The sequence below is a fragment of the Musa acuminata genome, chromosome BXJ1-7 (genome assembly GCF_036884655.1).
Source record: "Musa acuminata AAA Group cultivar baxijiao chromosome BXJ1-7, Cavendish_Baxijiao_AAA, whole genome shotgun sequence".
Lineage (NCBI taxonomy): Eukaryota > Viridiplantae > Streptophyta > Magnoliopsida > Zingiberales > Musaceae > Musa > Musa acuminata.
The window spans coordinates 40,564,355-40,578,379 of NC_088333.1; the positions used below are offsets into that span (position 1 = coordinate 40,564,355).

General features: G+C 41.2%; 2 protein-coding genes and 1 non-coding gene across 3 annotated transcripts; 2 read left to right on the plus strand and 1 right to left on the minus strand.

Annotated features, from left to right (window-relative positions):
- Positions 1-501: 501 nt before the first annotated feature.
- Positions 502-574, minus strand: TRNAR-ACG (transfer RNA arginine (anticodon ACG)). The gene has a single exon. It is a non-coding gene; the product is annotated as a tRNA-Arg (tRNA).
- A 3,342-nt stretch (positions 575-3,916) lies between these two features.
- Positions 3,917-6,117, plus strand: LOC135679770 (triacylglycerol lipase 2-like). Its single transcript, XM_065193751.1, has 9 exons — positions 3,917-4,090; positions 4,185-4,295; positions 4,411-4,551; positions 4,623-4,733; positions 4,868-5,011; positions 5,146-5,186; positions 5,346-5,425; positions 5,596-5,691; positions 5,795-6,117. Exons 1-9 carry the CDS (start codon positions 3,917-3,919, stop codon positions 6,115-6,117), a joined length of 1,221 nt encoding a protein of 406 aa, XP_065049823.1.
- Positions 6,118-11,613: 5,496 nt separating this feature from the next.
- On the plus strand, positions 11,614-13,732 carry LOC135679771 (triacylglycerol lipase 2-like). The gene is made up of 9 exons (XM_065193752.1): positions 11,614-11,793; positions 11,879-11,989; positions 12,104-12,244; positions 12,310-12,420; positions 12,562-12,705; positions 12,832-12,872; positions 12,957-13,036; positions 13,206-13,301; positions 13,407-13,732. Exons 1-9 carry the CDS (start codon positions 11,614-11,616, stop codon positions 13,730-13,732), a joined length of 1,230 nt encoding a protein of 409 aa, XP_065049824.1.
- The last annotated feature ends 293 nt before the right edge of the window (positions 13,733-14,025 follow it).

A 14,025-nucleotide genomic window follows, 5' to 3' on the forward strand; every position in this document is an offset into this window, starting at 1 on the left:
TTGGCGTGGACATCCTTGTTAGGCAAAGGCAAAAGTGCTATCGATGGAGATCTGAGCATCCTTGTTAGGTCACTCATTGGAAGCGTCTATTGGATAGTGCTCCTGTGATACATCGATCCTCATTATAATGCCAAAACGATAGAAAAAAAAAAAAGTATCGATAAACAACTTCTAATGATTGACTAGCATCGAATGGTTGGTTGGTAGCTGCTGTGTGTATACAAGAAGCTCAAGTGATGATGTCCATTATCTCTCATAATTTGCTGCATTGAGATCTTGCAAACCCTATGGCCTATGCTGCATTGAACAGCTGCGAAGTCCTTGAAAGGCCTGCTTGCACATCTCAAATCATAGTGCTGCCAGACCATGAATCTATATGGCCAGGTAAGAAGACAGCTTTTATTTAAATAAAATATATATATATATATATATATATTTAATTTAATCCAAAAATTTTATTAATTTCACTAAAAAAATTAATAAAATAAAATTGATTTCACACGACTCTGCTGGGGATCGAACCCAGAATCTCTGGTTCCGTAGACCAGCGCCTTATCCATTGGGCCACAGAGTCGACAATGCAAGAGAAATTTAAACACAGAGGAATAACTTAGTGATTTTAATACGATAATGAAAATTTTAATTTTCTTTCGAAGATGTTAATAAAAAATACGAAACCAAGCAAATGTTTAGCTGTTTTTTTTATATATTATTTATTTATCGACCTTTAGTCTTCTACGATTCTCAACGAATGCTTCCTTTCTCATAGTAAAATAATTCTTATCGATAATGTTTTTATGTATGATTTAAAGGTTTAAAACCTCATTAAAAATCTCATAGAATAATATAACTTAACTTCGTAAAAAGTATTCTTATGACACTATAATAATATATGATTAAAATAAATGAATTGCCATTTCTGTTCTTTGTTGTAAAAAGAGCAAAGTAGTTATTTTATTAAAATTCACTTTCAAAATTTTTTTATTCTTTACAAGAATACATGTATTTATAGGGAACTGACCGTAAGGAAATCTGAGGGCGACATCACATATACAGCAGAAGAACAGAAAAAGAAAAACTTCAAATTCCCAAATATGTGTTCGTCGTCGTGCGAAGATTGATACGTAAAAATCGAAAACTGCATATACGAAAGATTATGTTACATAGAGAGATCATATATCCCTGAATCCCTATAGACCTTTAGGAGTGAGTGAAGGAGGTCAAGCGACCTCCTTTGTAGTGGTGATCCTCAAAGTAAGGCTACGACGATGCCCATTAAAACTCCAGACTTGCTCTAACGAGGAGAAGGGGAGGAGAATAGGAGAGGTAACAAAAAAGTCTTTAGCTCAAGAACCACTAGTTCCCTCCTATTTATAGAGGTCCTCTGTCAACTTAACCCTAATAGATCTTGCCCTATTAGGTATTGGATCTTCATCCGACTACCCAAGCCTATTAGATTATTAGATCTCTATTCAATAATCTCTCATAGGCTCTTATTGGATCTCATCTATAGAATCAATAATTCATGGGCTTATTGGATATCCAATAAGATATGAGCTCCGGCGGATATCTCATATCCGAACCTCTACTCATTGCAACGCCTACAATATGTGTGTGACCTTCTAAGCCCAATATCAAGTTGGTCATGAATCATATATATCAAAACTCCTTCTGGCTCAGTGAATTATTATCTCCATAATAATTCACTCAATTCATCGACTGTGGATGTACTATGCCACTACGTCGCAGTCCCCAGACGATATAGGGGAATCCAATCCATTGGACCAATCTATCCTTGGTTACCGTATACATATAGTCTCTCATCCATCTAATATCCCTAAGATTGTATATCGGGTATAGTGCTATCAGACCCATACGGTTTCTACTTGAGTCTTGCTCTAATCGGATTCCCTTTGAGAACTCTTTCTCTTTCGATTTGAATTATCCTAGCTAGGGATTTGTCTAAGCAAAAACACATGAGATATTCTTCTCATAATACCGAGAGTGGATGATCCTCTATTAATACTCAATTGTCCTCGTAAGGTTGGCTACCACTCCCGATGACCGATTGTGCTAGATTTGGAACCTCCAGAACTATAAGTCTGTTATAAAAGAATAAAATACTCATACAGAACATTCTTGGTGCCTAAAGTCTAAGGACCCGAAACACCACTAGGACTGCGGAATCGGTGTCTGACAATAAGATATCATCAACCATCTAGCATTCCGTAAGTAGCTCAATCAATAAACTCATTCTCAAATGAGCACCTGTAATGCACCCTTAGTGTCCCCACACAAGTAGCTATGAGATCAGCTGCATCCATCATATAGATGGGTATACAGCATACCAGCCTATCTGATTATCTCAATGTCCATCTCGAGCAACCTATGACCGAGATTATTTAGGATCTATGTTTAAAGGTGAATCAATCTCATTATCGTGATCTTATCACGATCCGATTCTCATTACATAGATCCATAGACATCACAATATATTCATGCTACAAATAATATAAAATGATAAAATATCAAATAATAATATTAAGCAAAAAGACTGCGTGTCATCACTCACGTAATTGGCTTCTAGGGCACCTATGACTAACACTCTCCCACTTGACCTAAAGTCGATCACCTATGTGTCTGATCCCCATCAAATCCTTGTGACGCTTAAAGACAATACGTGATAACGGTTTTGTCAATGGTTTTGCAATGTTATCTTCGGATGTAACTCTTTTCACTACTACATCTCCTCGGCTCACGTTCTCTATGATCATGTGGAACCTCCTTAGAATGTGCTTAGACTTCTGATGAGACTTGATTCCTTTGTTTAAGTAATCGCCTCATTGTTGTCACAATATACTGGAATAGGCTCCTCGTTGCTTGGCACGACTCTCAGATCTGTTATAAATGTCTTCATCCAAATTATATCCTTTGTTGTCTCTACCATATCAATGTATTCCGTCTTTGTAGTCGAGTCAGCAATAGTATTTTGCTTGGAACTCTTCCAGCATATTACTCCTCCATTCATTGTGTACATATACCCCAAATTCGACTTGCTATCATTGATATCAGACTATAAACTCGAGTCCGTGTAGCCTTCAATCTTGAGGCTATTACATTCATATACCAATAAAAGCTCCTTAGTTCTTCTCAGGTATTTAAGGATATACTTTATTGCTTTCCAGTACTCCAAGCCTGGATCCGCTTGATACCTGTTCATGACACTTAGAGATGCGCTATATCAGGCCTAGTACATAACAAAACATACATGATAGATCATATCATTGAGGCATAGGATATCCTATCCTATCGCTGAGGCATACATAATAGACCCTATCGTAACACTCGCTATACATGTTCACTAGGTAGGAATATCATCAACCTATCACCAATAAAAAGTTTTGAATAAAAAGAAACAAATGGTTCAATGCTAAAATTAGAGTGTCAACGTGATCCATTACCAATAGTATCTTTTATTTTCATTCGGAAGACACGATCTCTTGTGACATTTTCCGTGATCTCAATGTTCTTCTATTATGTTTGCATGAATTTGCCCAATAATATGTTATGCGGGCCTTTTTAAACGGCATGTCATTTTGATTAGAGGTGAAGAGTTTAAATTTAGTTCGACTTCTTGTATTGCACACAACAACAATCTATTTTTCAACTTTTGTACAGTTACATGCAGTTGTGAAAGGCCATAACAATGTCAGTAACAAGTAGCGAAGATCACGCATCACCACCCTTCAACTGCCTGCACAGATCACCCTCTCCATCTCCTTCCTCCTCCTCCTCCGCCCTATAAGAAGGCCATTAACGAGGTATCATCCTTCACTGACTTCCTCCTCACCCTCCTCACTATAACAAGGCCAATCCTTGGTGAAGTAGGTGATCTCATCCTTGGCTTACCTCCAACATGGGATTCCGTTGCTGGCTTCTCGTCATCACCTTCGTCTTCTCCATGGGCTTCCATTGCGAGCTGGCCGGAGCTCACGGACGACGGCAGCTGCTGCAGAGCCTCGAGCCTCCGGATGACGGCGTGTGCACCGCCGTGGTGAGCCCTCAGGGTTACGAGTGCCAAGAATATGAGGTAGCCGAGTGCAGATAAATGTGGATGGATGGATGGATGATTGATGCGGGCATGGCATGAGTGGCTGAAGCTTGCTGCGTTGCGTCCCTTGCAGGTGAAGACGCAAGATGGGTACATACTGACCATGCACAGGATACCACAAGGACGAGGAGGCGGCAGCGCGGGGAAGAGGCAGCCTGTGCTGCTCCAACATGGAGTCCTCATGGTACGTTTCCTCGAGCAATCTGCATGTGTTGCCATGCATGCATGTACGTACAGTACGTTGTCGTCTTCGTCATTCTTCTTCTGATGATCGACGCATGATGGATGAATGATGGCAGGACGGGTTGACATGGCTTCTGAATCCACCTCAACAATCACTGGCTTTCGTACTTGCAGACAGCGGATTCGATGTCTGGATCACACACGGCAGGGGCACCAGGTGGAGCCGTCGCCATGAGTCTCTCGATACATCAAACCCGGTTGGTCATCTTCTCTACAATGCTGATTATGAAGTCTTGAGCAGGTTCATCACCCTGTTGTTGTCTCGCAGGCTTATTGGGCGTGGTCATGGGATGAGTTGGCCAGCTTTGATTTGCCTGCCACTGTGGGTTTTGTATTCCAGCAAACTGGGCAGAAGCTGCACTATGTTGGTCACTCCATGGTAGGAGACTTTACGTACTTTAATGCGAAACATGTCATTCTTCCTTCCACTTTGAATTACTTTGCATGTATGTTCTGCTACTTACTGCCACCACTACAACTACAACAACTGACTGACGTTGGATGATGCTACAGGGAACTCTGACAGCTCTATCAGCATTCTCCGAGGGGAAGCTGGTGGATAAGATCAAGTCAGCTGCCCTTTTGACTCCGGTGGCCTATCTGACTTACATGACAACTCCAATCGGAAGAGCTGCAGGCAGCGCATTCTCAGGAGAAGTAAGAACGAGTTCACAACACTCTTTGAATGTTTCTGTCATCAAGGGAGGGAGGGAGGGAGCTACATCACATTATCTTCTTCTAATTTACCTACGTCCAGAGGTGTGTCATAGCTTTCTTGCTTTTTCTTGCAGATGTTGGGAGCACTTGGAGTGGGAGAATTTGATCCTAAAGGGTACGTAAACTAACACATCCCTCTCGTTGTTGTCAAAAGAAAATGTGCTGACAAAAGCATCAGAGGCCTTATCAACATGACCGACCGACCATACATTGAGTGATGTTATCGTTAAAGCTCTTCCTTCTAATTCAACTGTCTTCCCTAATGGATAAGCAGGGCAGTCGGAACCAATTATTTGGAGTTCGTCTGCGCTATGCCGGGGGTGAACTGCTACGACCTTATGGCATCATTCACAGGTACGCACAAATTATTCCGCTGATAATATTCCGCCCGCAACATATGTTTGATTTGACTTTAATCATATATGTATTTATTATTGTAGTCTTCAATTAATTTACATTTGTGTAATGGCTTTTCCTTCCTTATTCTGCACTCACACACACACACACACTCACTTTGGATGTAGGGCCAAACTGCTGCCTCAATTACTCCACTGTTGACATGTACTTGAAGTATGAACTCCAGCCGACATCCGTGAGGACACTCGTCCATTTTTTACAGAGTCAGTCAGTCTGATACAAATCCAAAATATCATTCATATACTTGAGCTACATAGATTTCTTTCTCACAATAGAGTATGTAAAACTTTCGTTGACCACTCACAGCGATCAGAAGTGGAGTGATAACAAAATACGACTACGGGAGCAGTATGGCCAACATGGTTGCGTATGGGCAGAGCAGCCCACCCGAGTACCACATGCCCAACATTCCACACCACCTGCCGCTGCTGCTCAGCTACGGCGGCGGTGACATGCTGTCGGACGTCAAGGACGTGCAGCTGCTGTTGAAAGATCTCCGCAACCATGACGCCGACAAGCTCGTGGCTCAGCTGGTGAAGGAGTACGCACATCTGGACTTCGTGATGGGGGTGAATGCCAAGCAGGTCGTCTACGACGGCCTCGTCGCATTCTTCGGCAAACACAGTTGATGGGCTTCTTCCCGGTGCAGTGCTTAATATTATAACTATACGCGATTGCTGCTGACTTGACATTCTTTGTGTACTCACTCTGTGGGAGATTCATGTACAAAGGGAGATGAAAGATAAATAAATCATATATCTCTGTATAATAAATCATATGTTTAACCAGTCGAATCGGCATCCATGCTATATCTATTTTCCACCGTTACAGCTTCTACTAAGTGGCATCACATCCGATGAGTCATCGTCAATCGAAACAGTATCTATCATAACACAAGTAGATTGGTGATAAATCTGGGTTGATCTCTGTGCTGTTGGTGCTACATGTCTTCTTTGGTGCGTGTGGAGGGTGAGGAATGAGTTAGTTTTCCAATAAAAATGCATGTCGGTGTATAGTATTTTTTTATAAAGCTATTGCTTCTACCTTGGCAAATGACATCGCCAAATTGCTTGACAGTCGTAGGTAAGGTTTAATTCAAAGATATGTATGTTTCTTAGTATAAGAAACCAAATAAGGAAAATCATAGAAAAGTTTTTTAACCCTAAAAACTTAAGGCTCACCTCTCTCTCAAAAATAACGGGTGTGCCCCCATCTAAAGTGAATATTGAATGAGGAAAGAACATCACCGTAAAGGAGAGACAGAGTCGTCTCGATCCGTATAATTACAAACAAGACATTGTTGAATGAAACATCACATCAAGGACTCCACCCTTTCGCATCGAGTTTCTCATTAACTTACCCTCCTACGATGGCTCAATCAATTCTAATGTATTAGACTAATGGATAGATCAATTTGATACTTATTTTAATCTATATGACTACAGTAGCGAGGATAGGGTGATGCTTGAGCGACTCATGTTGACCAAATATAATCGAATGGTTGAAATCCTATCTTCGAACCAATAACGATAAAGACATACAATGGACATGATTTAAAAGGCTCGTACGAGAAGAATTTTACCCTATGGGGTATCTCAAAGAAAGTTGAAGAAAGTGGCACCACATACACCAAGAAAGGGACCGATCCATACAAGAATACACTACTAAGTTCTGACAACAAGTGGTGGCACTCGAAATTTCCCTCGATGACTACTCGACGATGATGAAATACACCATTGGCCTCCATGCCCAGATAAACAATGAGCTAAGCTTCTTCAAAACATACTATAACACAACAATGAGCTTGATGTTAATGACGATCGAGAAAAAGAATTAAACACGTATCGTGAAAAATATGGAGAAGGCAAAAGGGAATCACCCGAAAGCCAAGAAGAATCCCAAGAGTGATAAAGCCACATCTTCTTCTAAAAGAAACAATTTATTTGTGATCACTATAAGATTATAGGTCAAATATGGGAGAAGCACTAGAAGGATCATTCCAAACTCTTCCTGAAGAAGTGAAAGAAGAATAATCAAAATCGATGTAAGGCGATCGCTATCGTAAGAGATGATCAAACCGAACTAGCACCTATTTCACACTCGAACCAAAGGTTATAGACTTGAATCCAACTCTATAACCAAAAGTTTGAGAAGAATTATTCTCTCTTAAGATCTAAGTGAAATAGGAGATTATCGATGCGATCATTGACATCGAAATCTAAAAGAATTTCATCTCGATAACTTAGTACAAAGACTTAGACTCGAGACTACTTCTCATCTAAAGGCATATCTGCTGAGGTGGATCCAGAAAGATGTCGAGATGAGCATAAATAGCTAGTACACATTCAAAATTATGATCACCAACAAGTATATCGTTAAGGTGACATACGAGGTGGTGCCCTTTTGGTATATGTCAAGTTATCTTCAAGGGTCTATACTAGCCCCAACAATACATATTTCCAAAGGATGAAAATAAGTTTATCATCAAGAAGGATAGAAGTCGACGGCCAATCGACCTAATGATGTCATCCAAGCAAAGAGGATGGTAAACACGTGTCAAAAGTTTATGCTATTTATCATTCAATCGATTACAATAGCAAAACAAACATTAGCCTCAGTATCGGACCATAAAACCATATAAGATATAGGCTTACAACAGCTCATCAATAAATACTTGAAGCTCTTTGAAGAATTCAGCATACTTCCCCCACAACATGTAGTGGAGCACGAAATCAGCATGAACTATCGATGGTTAATTATTTAAAAGTTGCATTTCACACATCAAGATCTCTTCACAAATCATTCTTTGCAATGGGAAGTGTACGAACAAACTATCAACTACTAAAGTAACAAACCATCATTAACGTACTGTAATGTATCACTTATTTGGGGTGCTGCAAGTTTCTTTTCCCATTTGAGTATTGTTTGGGAATATATCAATTTCCAAAATGAGATGAGTTGACTCTCTCTATTTTGGTTCTCCTCAAGCATTCTTAGAGATCTCATATTAACATAGATTTTAAAGCATTTGTTCGAGTTGGTGGTGGATGCGTCGGGGCTGTTTAGATGCAATCTAAACTGTAACAAGCATGACATATGAAGTGGATGCCATATCCACATTCATTCAGCCCAGTGATCAAGTATAAAGAGAGAGTACGAAATAAGCTTGCTGACATGTTATCGTGACCTCCAATCACTTTTCATGCATATGCAAGTCATATCTAGTTTTCATGAGAATGATGTAGACATGTACATGGAAGACCTAGAGTTCAAAGACATCATAGAGAAAGTCAATAACTAATATAGAATTTATGCTCCGAGGAGGACTGCTCTACACAGGTACTTAGATTTGTGTATGAATTAGATACGAGAAGCATACTCATTAAAATGCTAGTCATAGGTGCCCTGCAAGTCAATCACGTGAGTGATGACACATATGACTTGACACGTAGTCTTTTTGCTTATTATTATTATTTGATATTTTATCACTTTATATTGTTTATTACATATATACATTAATATATATTGATTTCTATGGATCTGTGTAATGGGAATCGGATCGTGATGAGATCACGATAATGAGACCGATTCACCTTTAAACACATATCCTAAATAATCCCGGTCATAAGTCACTCGAGAGGGACATCGAGATAACCAGATATACTAGGGTGTTGACTAGTGTGTTGTATACCCGTCCATATGATAGATGCAACTAGTCTCATAGTTGCTCATGTGGGGACACTAGGGGTACAGTACATGTGCTCATTGGAGAATAAATTCACTAATTGATCTGCTTACAGAATGCTGGATGGTTGATGATGTCTTATTGTCAAACAACGATTTTGTAGTCCCAATAGAGTATTTGGTTCTTAGACTTGAGACACTAAGGATATCATGTATGAGTATTCCACTCTTAGATATCAAACTTATAGGTCTAGAGGTTCCAGATCTAGTACAACCAGTCATCGGGGGTTGTAGACAACCTTACGAGGGCTATTGATTGTCGATAGAGGATCATCCACTCTCGGTGTTATAAAAGGAATATCCCATGTGTTTTTGCTTAGACAAATCTCTCGTTATGGTCATTCGAATTGAGAGAGAGTTTTCTGGGAGAATTTGATTAGAGCGAGACTCGAGTAGAAACTGTTTGGGCTTGACAGTACCATGCCTGGTATACAGTCTTTGAGATATTAGACGGATGAGAGACTATAGGTATGGGGTAACCGAGGATAGACAAGTCCAATGGATTGGATTCTCTTGTATCGTCTGAGGACTTCGGCATAGTGGCCAAGTACGTTCGCAGTCGATGAATCGAGTGAATTATTATTGATATAATAATTTACCAAGCAAAAAAGAGTTCTAACTGGTATGATTCATGACTAGCTTGATATTAGGCCTAGAGGATAACATGCATATGGTAAGCATTGCGATGAGTAGAGGTTCAGATATGAGATATCCGTCGGAGCCCCTATCTTATTGGATATCCAATAAGCCCATGAATTATTGGATCCTATGATTGAGATCCAATAAGATTAAATGAGAGATTATTCGATAGAGATCTACTAATCTAAGAGGCTTGGGTAGTTGGATGGAGATCCAATACCCAATAGGGCAAGATCCAATAAGGTTAAGTTAACAGGGGGGCTCTGTAAATAGGAGGGAACCAAAGGTTCATATGCTAGAGCTTCTCTTGGCTGTCACTTTCTATTATCCTCTCCCTTTCTCCTCCTCAAATAGTAGGCCTAGAGATTCGAGGAGGATCGTCACAGTTCTACTATGTGGATCACCGCTAGAGAGGAGAACGCTTGACCTCTTTCACCCACTCCTATAGATCTATAGGGATTCAAGGATATACGATCTCCTTAGGTGACACAATCTTTCATGTATGTACTTATTAGTTTTATGAATTTTGTGTACCAATCTTCGCATGATGACAAACACAATTTATAGAAAATTTGAGGATTTTTGTTTTCTATTCTTCCACTGTGCATGTGATATCACCTCTAGATTTTCCAACACAAAAGTTGTAGGAAACTTCAGCATGAGCAAAACCTTGGAGAACCTGTAATGATATGTTTATTAGCCCTAGATGTAGCAGGACTTGGCTCAATTCATGTGAGGATGCATCCTTTGTAGCACTTCAAAACCAACTAAATAAAAATCGGGGTTGTATACTCCATTGTCCGTTCTATCATGATCATGGGAGAGAATATCTATAAACTTCTTAAGAGGTCTACCTATGATGAAATGGGGACACGACTATCTATTTGTGGCGGTCGATAGGTTTTCAAAGATGGTGGGGCTCATACCTTACAAGAAGACAATAATCAGAGGAGTAGCTCGATTATTCTTCTAACAGATGTGGACACACTTTGATCTTTCAAGTTCAATCGTGTTAGACCATGACGGGCATTTCTTGAGCTGCTTTTGGAGTTCACTTTGGACCACTATAGATGCTAAATCGAAGAGGAGCACGGCCTTCCATCCATAAGTTGATTGCCAGACCGAGGTAGTAAACAACACTATGGTTCATCTCCTTCGAGGATACAACTTTGACACATAAAGAAATGAGACGAAAGCTTACCATACTATCAGTTTGCTTTCAATCGGGTAGTGCATGGTTATACTAACAAATCACCGTTAAGAGATATGCTAGGTGGAATATGTAATGCAGAGCATGTCATAAACTGTAGAGGTGAAGAGTTTAAATTTATCTCAATAATTTATATTTCACACAACGGCAATCTAATTTTCAATTTTTGTGGAGTTAGTGAAAAAAGGTCACAACAACAAACCATTAACAACAACAACAACAACAAAATTAGACCAACGGAATATGAAAATTATATGACTTGTTATGTCTTAAAGTGTTGATAGAATAAGATTTGGGTGGATTAAATGCCAGTTTTTGAGAGCCGTTAACACGTAGCGAGAATCACATATCACCACCCTTCAACTGCCTGCACAGATCATCCTCGCCATCTCCTTCCTCCTCCTCCTCCTCCGCCCTATAAGAAGGCCATGAACGAGGTCTCATCCTTCATCCACTTCCTCCTCATCCTTCTCCCCGTAAGAAGACCAATCCTTGGTGAAGGAGGTGATCTCACCTTTCGCTTACCTCCAACATGGGATTCCGTTGCTTTAACTGGCGTCTCGTCATCTTCTTCGTCCTCTCCATGGGCTTCCAGGGCGAGCTGGCTGGAGCTCACGGAAGACGGCAGCTGGTGCAAAGCCTCGAGGCGGCGGATGATGGGGTGTGCACCGCCGTGGTGAGCCCTCGGGGTTACGAGTGCCGAGAATATGAGGTAGCGGAGTGCAGATAAACGTGGGTGGATTGATGATTTATGCGGGCATGGCATGAGTGGTTGAAGCTTGTTGCGTCTCTTGCAGGTGAAGACGCAAGACGGGTACATACTGACCATGCACAGGATCCCACAAGGAAGAGGAGGCGGCAGCGCGGGCAAGAGGCAGCCGGTGCTGCTCCAACATGGAGTCCTCTCGGTACGTTCCCTTAAGCAATCTGAATGTGTTGCCATGCATGCATGCATGCAGGGTACGTTGTCTTCTTCGTCATTCTGATGATGATGATGATTGACGATCGATGAATGATGGCAGGACGGGTTGACATGGCTACTGAATCCACCTCAACAATCGCTGCCTTTCGTACTTGCAGACAACGGATTCGATGTATGGATTACACACGGCAGGGGCACCAGGTGGAGCCGTCGCCATGAGTCTCTCAAAACATCAGACACGGTTGGTCATCTTCTCTACGTTGCTGATTATGATGTATTGAGCATCATCCTTTTGTTGTCTGGTAGGCTTATTGGGCGTGGTCATGGGATGAGTTGGCCAGCTATGATTTGCCTGCTACTGTGGGTTTCGTATTCCAGAAAACTGGGCAGAAGCTGCACTATGTCGGTCACTCCATGGTAGGAGACTTTTCTTTTAATTACTTTAATGCCAATACATATCATTCTTCCTTCCACATTGAATTACTTCGTATGTATGTTCTGCTACTTACTGCCACCACTACAACTACAACAACTGACAGACGTTGGATGATGCTACAGGGAACTCTGACTGCTCTATCAGCGTTCTCTGAAGGGAAGCTGGTGGATAAGATCAAGTCAGCTGCCCTTTTGACTCCGGTGGCCTATCTGACTTCCATGACAACTACGATCGGAAGAGCTGCAGCCAGCGCATTCGCAGGAGAAGTAAGAACGAGTTCACGACACTCGATTGATTTTTCTCATCAAGGGAGCTACATCATTCATTATCTTCCTCTTTAATTTTCCGACGTCCAGAGCTGTGTCATAGCTTTCTTGCTTTTTTTCATGCAGATGTTGGGAGCGCTTGGAGTGGCAGAATTTGATCCTAAAGGGTACATAAACTAACATATCCCTCTTGTTGTCAAAAGAAAATGTGCTCTTCTAATTCAAGTGTGTTCCCTAATATGGATAAGCAGGGCAGTCGGAACCAAGTTTTTGGAGTTGGTCTGCGCTATGCCGGGGGTGAACTGCTACGACCTTATGGCATCATTAACAGGTACGTACAAATTATTCCGGTGATAATATTCCGCCGGCAACATAAGTTTGATTTGACTTTAATCATATATGTATTTATTATTGTAGTCTTCAATTAATTTACATATATGTGTATTGGCTTTTCCTTCCTTGTTCTGCAACACACACCCACACACTCACTTTGGATGTAGGGCCAAACTGCTGCCTCAATGACTCCACTGTTGACAAGTACTTGAAGTATGAACTCCAGCCTACATCCGTGAGGACACTCGTCCATTTTTCACAGAGTCAGTCAGTCTGATACAAATCTAAAATATCATATACTTTAGCTACTTAGATTTCTTCCTCACAAGAGAGTGTCTGTATACCTACCTGTCTTTGAGTACTCCCAGCATTCAGACGTGGAGTGATAACAAAATACGACCACGGGAGCAGTACGGCCAACATGGCTGCGTATGGGCAGAGCAGCCCACCCGAGTACCATTTGTCCAACATTCCACACCACCTGCCGCTGCTGCTCTGCTACGGCGGCGGGGACATGCTGTCGGACGTGAAGGACGTGCAGCTGCTGTTGAATGATCTCAGCAACCATGACGCCGCCGACAAGCTCGTGGCTCAGCTGGTGAAGGAGTACGCACATCTGGACTTCGTGATGGGGGTGAATGCCAAGCAGGTCGTCTACGACGGCCTCATCGCATTCTTCGACAAACACAGTTGATGGGCTTCTTCCCGGTGCAGTGCTTAATATTATAACTATACGCGATTGCTGCCGACTTGACATTCTTTGTGTACTCACTCTGCAGGAGATTCATGTACGAAGGGAGGTGAAAGAGAAATAAATCATATATCTCCGTATAATAAATCATATGTTTAACCAATCGAATCGGCATCCATGCTATAACCCTTTTCCACCGTTTCAGCTTCTACTAAGTGGCATCACATCCGATGAGTCGTCGTCAATCGAAACAGTATCTATCATAACACAAGTAGATTGGTGATAAATCTGGGTTG

Excerpts from the sequence above, each read along its gene's own strand:
- LOC135679771 (XM_065193752.1), top strand. The coding sequence starts at position 11,614 with ATGGGATTCCGTTGCTTTAACTGGCGTCTCGTCATCTTCTTCGTCCTC. Across the intron at positions 11,990-12,103 it reads TCCAACATGGAGTCCTCTCG|GACGGGTTGACATGGCTACT; the intron begins GTACGTTCCCTT and ends GAATGATGGCAG. Across the intron at positions 12,421-12,561 it reads ACTATGTCGGTCACTCCATG|GGAACTCTGACTGCTCTATC; the intron begins GTAGGAGACTTT and ends ATGATGCTACAG.
- LOC135679770 (XM_065193751.1), top strand. The coding sequence starts at position 3,917 with ATGGGATTCCGTTGCTGGCTTCTCGTCATCACCTTCGTCTTCTCCATG. Across the intron at positions 4,552-4,622 it reads CTCTCGATACATCAAACCCG|GCTTATTGGGCGTGGTCATG; the intron begins GTTGGTCATCTT and ends GTTGTCTCGCAG. Across the intron at positions 5,426-5,595 it reads CCTTATGGCATCATTCACAG|GGCCAAACTGCTGCCTCAAT; the intron begins GTACGCACAAAT and ends CTTTGGATGTAG.